The 9,499-nt window shown below is 40.9% G+C and overlaps 1 protein-coding gene across 1 annotated transcript in view; it reads right to left on the bottom strand.

Annotated features, from left to right (window-relative positions):
- Window positions 1-4,731: 4,731 nt before the first annotated feature.
- LOC149184405 (uncharacterized) overlaps window positions 4,732-9,499 on the bottom strand; it is a 42,959-nt gene continuing 38,191 nt past the window's right edge. Inside the window, exons 2-3 of the mRNA XM_089417463.1 lie at window positions 5,771-9,285; window positions 4,732-5,662 (exon numbers count right to left, since the gene is read on the bottom strand). Of these exons, the coding sequence (XP_089273589.1) occupies window positions 4,903-5,662; window positions 5,771-9,285 (4,275 nt within the window). The 3' untranslated portion in view covers window positions 4,732-4,902. The remainder of the gene's footprint in view (window positions 5,663-5,770; window positions 9,286-9,499) is intronic.

Genomic DNA, 9,499 nt, shown 5'->3' with positions numbered 1-9,499 from the left:
AAATCGCATATACACGCTAGTTCGGCTCATCAGAGTAGCGTATATAGTATGAAGTATGATGTTTGAAGTTGCAGTTGGATCTGGTTGTTGTTGCAGAGTTCTGTGTTCTGCTCTGTGTTCTGGTGACTGTGTTTTGTTGACAAGGTTTCAGTGATTCAGTGTTGGGTGATTCAGAGATTGATGATGCAGGTGGTGATTGATTTTGTGCTTCAATGTTGTTGATGGGTCCAGTATGAAAATTGGATGAAATGTGGCCTTCAGATTATGGTGTTGTGCTTCAAGAGTATCTAGTATGAAAATTTATGAAACGTGGTCCCTGGAGGAAGAGAGAAGGTCATAGCCTTCTGTAGGTCGGTGCCTACATACTGGTAAACATATCGGCCAATACAAGAGCCAGGGGGTTGGAGCTCCCTTCCAGTAGCAGCTGGAAAACGAGTGAAGGTTGGAGCCTTCAGTAGGTCGGCACCTATGTACTAGTAAACATATCGATTAGTACAAGAGCCAAGGGGTTGTAGCTCCCTTCCAGTGGTAGCTGGAGAACGAGAGAAGGTTGTAGCCTTCTACAAGTGGGTTCCTGCGTACTAGTATGAGTCTGCGCCAGTACAATATTGTAAACAGGTTTATCTTATATTAAAGGAAGATGGCAGCTGGTGGTTTTTGTCCCGCATTAGGTTTCCACCTTATATCACGGTGTTCATATGTGATGATCTGTTCTGTTTTTATTGCACCTGGTTACTGTTTATATGGTTAATGAAGTTCTGATGCACTGATTAAAGATCAACATATGATGAATTAACTAAATCATAAATTTATTGAATATACACTAATTGCATTAAACACAATTGTGTGTACATGCGAGTTCCCTTAACTGAAGTAGCGTATATGAATCTGATTATGGAAATGAAAAAGTTATTGATTTGATAATACTGATTCACCCTCCCTTCTCAGTATTATTTCCAACAATTGGTAACAGGTCCTATGGAAGAAGCTTGATCGCTTGAAGTAGATCCGTAGAACAATGGGAAAGAAAGAGTGTCAGAAGAAGAAGATAGCTCAAAGGAACAGTGACAGCCTGTCGTTAGGTGGAAGCAAGTATTTAGATTCTGAATCCCCTCATATTGAAGATGAACAAGCAAATGAAGCATCAGATAAAATCATAGATCAACAAGATCTATTTAACAAAAGGGAGAGTGCCCTCAAAGAAGAAGTTATCAGCGTAAAAGCTCAATGGGAGTGTGCTTTCAGAGTATGGCAAATGCTACTGGAGCAGAATGAAAAACAAGAAAATGAGATTTTCAAACTAAGGCAACAAGTGGAAGAAGGAAGAAAGTCAGAAGAAATCTTGAAGAAGCAACATCTGGAAAAGGAAGAACAACATCAAGTTGAGGTAAATATCTTGAAAGGTAAATTAGAAGAAAAAGATAAACTATTACGATTTCAAGACAATACTAAGATTTTGGATGATATTCTTAGTAGTCAAAAGGTCGCCTGCTATCAAAACTGGTCTTGGTTTTTATGAATTTGTTGAAGGTGAATCTAACTCACAAGGTGAGGCAAGGAACTCTAATGCAAAATCTGAAATGATCAACAAGGAGATGAGAGGTCAACCTCATCAACAACCAAGGAAAGAAATCCTTCAAAGAAAATCCTTTACTCCTAACTGTGGAAGTGATAGACGGTTATTTCCTCCGATGAATAATATTGAATGTTTCATATGTCATAATTTTGTACATGTTGTAGCCAGATGCAGTAGAATGGTTCAAGATCGTCACACAGAAAGATCATCACATTCCAGGTACTTTAAAAGATATTGTTTTGCTTGCAATATGTTTGGTCACAAAGCCATTGATTGCTATAGAAGGAATATGAAACATGTAAGATGTTATGCATGTAACAAGCTTGGACATATAGCAAAGGAATGCAGGAGAAGATTTTGGGAACCATACCAAAAGGAGAAAACATTATCACAGTCGAAGATATGGAAGAAAAATGAAGTACAATCAGAAAGATGTGGCATAGTAGAGTATAAAGACATGACAGACTCAGAGGGAGCTGAAAGTGTGAAACTTCAGTGTTCTAAATCTCATACGCAAGTTTCATGAAGACAAGTCGCGTATATATGCGAGTTCGAAGCTACACAGTCGCGTATATGTTGGTTTGAGGAAAAGCAGTGGGACAGACTCAAGAAAAAGGGTCTTATATGGTTTAGTCAATTATTTGTTATGTTTGATGATTGTTACAATCTGTTGATGATGTGTGGAAATGTGTTAGTACTCATAAGATGTTATTGATCCTCACAAGTTAACTTTATGTATATCTGATTGATGATGATGCCTTGATACTTCTTGTTGATATATGCATGATCAGATCTGACAGTGAACAGATGGAACAGGTTCAGGGGGAGCATATGCTTTGAATAATGCATTGTTGGCATTTTGGTTAAAAGTCTTTGGTGATGATGCGTATATGACTAAATGATACCTTTTCCTATGACATGTGGGGTCGCATTGTTGGTATTCAGATCAGATTCATGGATGATTACTTAAGTGGCATATTATTGTTGGTTGGCCAAGAAAATGGTATCGCAGGTTACAAGTCTAGATGCTTATGGTGCAAATCATATATGGTGTATGATAGTTGCTAATGACTATCATGGTCTTGTTTAGATTGCTGGTCTTTGTTATAAAAGTCATGTATATCATTTGATGTAAAGGTCATGAAAAGACCTAAGTTGTAACCCCACTAGGCATGGGAAAGATGATGTAATGATTTCTATTTTCAGTCATGTATAAACATTTGGTATATCCCCACTTGGTTGGGTGGATGAGTCAAAATTGGTGTATCCCTACTTGGTTGGGAGATTAATGAATCATTGGTGATAGGAAGGTCATACTCACTTAGTTGAGTTGTAGAGTCATGTTATTCTTTTGAATATATTTTTGCAGACTCTACATGTGCTCAAGGGGAGCATGGACGGTTTAGTGCATCTCAGCAGGGGGAGCTCAATCAGAGATTTCAGCATGTACTCAGGGGGAGTATGGACAGTATAATGTATATCTAGGGAGAGAATATCTTGGTCTGCCCTTTGCCCTTGATGTCAAAGGGGGAGAGTGACTTGGTGTCCAAAAGGGGAGATTGTTGGCATTATGATACAGGTATGATACAGGTGTTGTCCTTGATGGCAACTCACTCAGATGACAGATCATAGTGCAACAGGTCAATAGCAAAGAATTAATGATCAGAGAGAGGTATACGCAGGTTCACCGTGACAAAGTAGCGTATACACGCGGGTTAGTAGACCAAAAGGAGCATATAACGTACACACGCACTTTCACAGAAGGAAAGGCGCGTACATGTTGGAAAACTAAGTTTTGTTCTATGGTATTTGGTCCATGGTATTTGGTATGAGGTATTGACCCCAGGTATTGGGTCCAAGGTATTGGTCCTACGTGGTTTTGGACCATGGTATTGAGAGAAGCCTAAACCTATATAAGGAGGAGAAGATCATTAGGCCAAGGTGGGCAAGTTCTGTGTTCTGCTCTGTGTTATGGTGACTGTGTTTTGTTGACAGGGTTTCAGTGATTCAGTGTTGGGTGATTCAGAGATTGATGATGCAGGTGGTGATTGATTCTGTGCTTCAATGTTGTTGATGTGTCCAGTATGAAAATTGGATGAAATGTGGCCTTCAGATTATGGTGTTGTGCTTCAGGGGTATCCAATATGAAAGTTTATGAAACGTGGTCCCTGAAGGAAGAGAGAAGGTTGTAGCCTTCTGTAGGCCGACACCTATGTACTGGTAAACGTATCGACCAGTACAAGAGCCAGGGGGTTGGAGCTCCCTTCTAGTAGCAGCTAGAAAACGAGTGAAGGTTGGAGCCTTCAATAGGCTGGCGCCTACGTACTAGTAAACATATCGACTAGTACAAGAGCCAGGGGATTGTAGCTCCCTTCCAGTGGTAGTTGGAAAACGAAAGAAGGTTGTAGCTTTCTACAGGTGGGTCTCTGCATACTGACATGAGTGCGCTAGTACAAGATTGTAAACAAGTTTTTCTTATATTAAAGGAAGACGGCAGCAGACGGTTTTTGTCCCGCATTGGGTTTCCACCTTATATCATGGTGTTCATGTGTGTTTCTTATGTGTGATGATCTGTTATGTTTTTACTGCACCTGGTTACTGTTTATATGGTTAATGAAGTTCTGATGCACTGATTAAAGATCAACATATGATGAATTAACTGAATCATAAGTTTACTGGATATACGCTAGTTGCATTAAACACAGTTGCGTGTACATGCGGGTTCCCTTAACTAAAATAGCGTATATGAATCTAATTATAAAAATGAAAAAATTATTGATTTGCTAATACTGATTCACCCCCTCTCAATATTATTTCCAACAATTATTAACCTGATCATAATACAATCCAAACTAGGAAAGTCTAACTATTGCACATAATACCTACATGATTTTATATTTTCCACCAAAATATGTCATGTATGGTTTTTACTATCGAGACCGCATATTCTTTTCCCTCTATTTCAAATATTATTATATATATTCAAAAGGTCAAAAAAACCATACTGCTATCCGCGTGTTATTTGCACCTTCTCGTGGAAACGTATTTGTTGGAATTAAAACCAAGGTCACTCACCAAAAAGATAGCAATACAAAAACCAAACTCACTGACCAAAAATAGCAAAACCAAAACCAAAACCCTGCAAATGAGAAGTTAAAAATTACCGTGGTTTTTGTACATCTGCACATGGGTTTGTACGAAAAATATATGCACTTCAACCAAAATACCGAATCACAACGACTGCAGGACACTTAAGGAGTACAGTACATCAGACCACCACCGTCTTAGCAGAATAGTAAAACTGCTGGGAATTAAATAGTAACAGTTTACATTACAGAGCACCACCGATTGCCTGTAGCATCTGCATCACTGTTTTCCGAACTGTGAGACATTCTTTCCAGTATGGCCTTGCAATCTGGGCATTCAGATGTTTGCATTGCTCCTCGACATTCACCCACCACGTAAAAATGGTCATTCTGGCATTTATACCAGTGCCCTCTTTCTCCCATCTCCTTACCCTTAACATCAATTACATGTCGTTTAGCATGATACACGAATATCAGATCCCCTTTGATTTCCGCAGTCTTTTCATGACCAGGGTTTCTCCGCAGAATAAGGTCGCAAATCGCCAACCCAGTAGCCAGGTCATTCTGAACAGAACAGACCAATACCCATTGGAGAAGTGCGTCAATGGCTAACTCATTATCTGCTATTTTAGAATCAAGGTTTTTGTTGGTTGAATCAGATTTCAGACCAAGTTTTGGAAGCTTTGCCATCATGATTTTCTTATAGGTGCTCTGCTCTATGATAAATCTGAGATGTGGTATTGCTTCCGTATCGGCACGCAACCCACAGAGAGCACACGCCTGTCCAAGATGAGCTTCAAGAAGCCCTGGATTGCTGCTCAGACCTTCCATGAACTCTTGTCTCGCTGCCAAATATTTTTTCACCTTTAGCATATCGTTCCCTCGCTTCACTTTTTGGAATCCAATAACTCGCTTCTTCACTTCTTCAATCTGTTGCAACTTTGTCTTCACAATGTTTGAATATCGCAGCGTTCTTCTGATAGGCGAACTACATTCAGGACTGCGTAGCAAAGAAATTCAGAAGGTTCATATATTAATTAGAATAGAAAGCCATTGCACAAAAGAAATATTTAATTGTCATATTTATATTACAAATAGCAGAACTTACCACTGCTTTAGCTTCACTGCAGTAGCACCTGCATTGTCCATGTCCATATGAGTATCGAGCACACTAACTTCAAATATATGTCCACATTCTACGAGCTCCACAAACCTGGCAGATGGATCACACTTGTCTAGAGCCACCAGCGTACTGTGATGTGAACTCTTGTGAGCGCAAACCCTGCAAAACCTGGGGCAGGGCTCCCCGCATAGACCTAGGCAAGGATGCCCACACTTTAGAGTTTTTGGGCAGGGTTGGTTGCAACGAGGCCTGGTGCATGTTTCATGGCAGGGGAGATCACAAGTATGATGCTCGCACTGCCATTCGCATTTTGCCATGCAAGGCGTGCATAAGCTTCCGCATATAAGACCACAGTTACTATGAAGGCAACTTTTTTGGCAAATATTTTTGCAGGGAGGACAGATCTCAGAGCAATCGGCCATGCATCTGTGGCCACATGGAAGAGACCTGAAGCACCGTTCCATGCAGGGAATGTGTGAAGTACCTTGCTTGCATGACTTGCATGTTCCTCTGCAAATATGTTCACATCCTGGCCTCAGGACCTTACCACAGGGCTGGTCACAAATGAATTTACAGGGGTCTTCATAGCATAGCAACTCTGCCTGATGTCCACATGGCAAGGCTTTGATGACATTTACTTTACAGGGTCCGCAAGGTCTTCCACACTTTTGTTTACATGGATGACCGCAATGAAGTCGAATTGAACATAATTCGTTGCAGATGATTCCCCTGAGAGGAGTGGAGCAAGGAAGAGTTATGCGGTGGCAACATCTAGGTTGAAGACTCTTCGAGACAGGGACCTGGCAAGGAGGACAGTATGTGGGGAAATGGCATATCTTCGGGCACTGATGACCACATGTCTCGAATTTCTTCGGACAAGGCTTGGGGCATATGATTGAGTCATGGTCAGGTGGATGACACTGCCTAGGACAAGCATGGCCGCATTTTAACTGATATTCACATGGTCTTCTGCAACCTCCGTCCTCCATTCGTCTGAAATCTTCGGCTACAGAGACTTTTATTTCTGTTTGTGGATGCCTTTGGCAAGTCAGTGTTAATGCCGGTCCAATCGAATTGGAATTCTCTAATTTCTGAATTATTGACTCCCACAGAGTACTTTTAGATGCTAGAAGCTCTGCATTGCCAAAGATGTAAAGCCCTTTCTTGGCTCTCGACAGTGCCACGCAGACCCTGTTCACTGTCTTGAGAAACCCAATATTTCCTCTTGACCCTCCAATTCCGAGCATTTTATTGCTCCTCACCAGAGACAATATTATAATATTGGATTCTTCTCCCTGATAATTATCCACAGAACAAACTCGAGGAGTAGGTGAAGTGACATCATCTAACTTCTCGTTTTGGCTTTTCCTGGGGCACAGGCGGTCACTGAGATGTGTTTGAATTTCAGTCATCTGGCCTTTATACATTGTCAGAATTGTAATGTCGGTGTTCTTATATCCTTGTCTCAGAAGATAAATACAAAGTTCCACTGCAAGCCGCGCTTCGCTTACGTTAATCTTGCTGGTGGTATCTGGGACCTGGGATTCCATGGCTTGATGATCTAAGAAAAACACATCACATTTAATTCCTTTGATGTTTTCATACTTGCTCACGCTACAGTGGTCCTGCAATGAAGGATAGATATCAGATATTAATCTTGAAATTTCGGGCCTCATTCTTCTTTGGCATCTTAGGGTCACATGCTCGATCCCTCCGCTTATCAATCTCTCAAACAGGGAGACGTCCAATTTGTATTTGGTGCCTAATTCATATTCGGTAAGAGAAGGACGCAACTGCAAGTGATCGCCAAGGAGAATGAGATGTTGGGTGAAGGAGCTGATGCAGGGCAGAACATGGGCCTCCAAAACCTCGGCAGCCTCTTCTATCACCACTATTTCTGCTCGCAATGCCTGGAGAAGGTCATAATTTTTAGCAGCCCAAGTGGTTGTCATTCCAACAACTTTTGCTTCTCTTAAAATTTTGAGGCTGATCTTATGACCATGTTGAAGTAGCCCATCACATACTTCTCTGTATCTCTCAGATAGAGGATGCAGTTCCTCCTCAGCCCTTTCCTTAGCTTTCTGCAACCAGTAATTATGCAGCTTGATCCTTGATTTTTGGGGCAACAGCCATAAATCCTGGGAACTAAGTATGCTGTCCAGAGATGCATCTGCTGAAGAAGATTCATTCGACACTTTCTGCTTCCCTTTACGTTTCCCACCGTCTTTATCAGTTACTAGTTCATCTCCCGTCCCTTGCAACCATTCCTCTTCTATTGTCTGATCATTAACTGAATCCCTGCTATAGAGGGATACAATTTGCTGTTCTGAAGCTATACCCAATAGCATCCCCCTGGAGATTTGCGTTGCTCTCAGACAAATTGTACACCTTTTGATCTGCTCTTCCACATTCCTTTTAGTACTCATTAGTTCTCCGTGTCTATCACGAAGTGCTCCAGAAGTACTTGTACCACGTTTGAGCACATTCAAGCTTCGCTTCAACATAATTTGATTTTTTGATCCACCACCGACTCGAACAATATTATTTTCTACGGAATAAATGGATTCAAGGAACTGATCCAGTGCATGGTTGGTATAACAGATGACCAGAATAGGACCACACTGGATGTTAGATAGGAGGATTCTGGCAATGGTTAAGCCGACGAAGGTTTTCCCAGTTCCAGGAGGGCCCTGAATAATGGCCAGCCTCTTTGTCAGGCCCAGCTTCACGGCTTCCATCTGGCTTTCATCTAGATTGGAATTCCACTGAGGCCATTTCTGCAAGATGTGGATTGTGCTTCTGCCCAAATAATTTTGGATGCTTGGAAATGCACATTCTAGATTATATGCATCCTTTAATCGCCTCTGTTTCAGATAACCTGGCTCCATAGGCTGAGGTTCTAATGATAGAAAGTGCTCCCAAAAAGGAAGCTCTTTCATTTCTGGCCGTTGAAGGCATTTCAAAACATGGACATAGGCTTCATAGTATGCAGTTGACTGGATAATTTCATAGGTTTTGTTCTTTTCCAAACTCTCAAAGTTACCTTCTATCAGCTTCAAAGCAACGCTTCCCTTCTCGAGGCTTTTGCTGTCTGCGTCCTTGACAATTCCCCATACAAAGTTCCGAAATCCATCGGAGGAAATGCACAGCAGCGAGCCAGACATCATTTCTTTGGATGAGCTTGAATCTGCTGCCTTCTCCTTTGTTGTTTTTAAAAGCATGCAGTGCTCCAGCCCTTGATTCCCACATTGGATTCCAGTAAATTTTACTTTCTCGTATATAGTGATATTATCTGGAACTGTGTTCTTGCGGAGACCTTGAATAGCACGTCTAAGTGAGGCGAAGCAATCCTCACGAAGCAGACGAAAGTGGGTGGACAAGTATTCGTCAATACTGTTGTAAGTCTGGCATATTCGGTTGATAGGCAATGGTTGTGGACTCTGGGAAGATATTTCATCTTCAGTGGGTAAAATTGGGAAACTCGCCACGTCTGTCGATCCCTGTGCATAACCATCTAGCGATGAGTGTTTTCTTAAAATTATCTTGGATACAATGTAAAGCAAATTTATAACCAATCTTCGTGAAATTTTAGAATTTGATGGCTAATCTTTGAATTATTATGAATTATAGATCTATTTAAATACAGATATTAGATTTAGTATGAATTATAGATCTATTTTAAATAGAGATAGATTTAATATGAATTATAGATCT

The sequence above is a fragment of the Pinus tabuliformis genome, chromosome 3_2, assembly GCF_031772625.1.
Source record: "Pinus tabuliformis cultivar Carrire ecotype Pingquan chromosome 3_2, CPIR1, whole genome shotgun sequence".
NCBI lineage: Eukaryota > Viridiplantae > Streptophyta > Pinopsida > Pinales > Pinaceae > Pinus > Pinus tabuliformis.
This window is presented reverse-complemented; position numbering and strand designations above follow the sequence as displayed.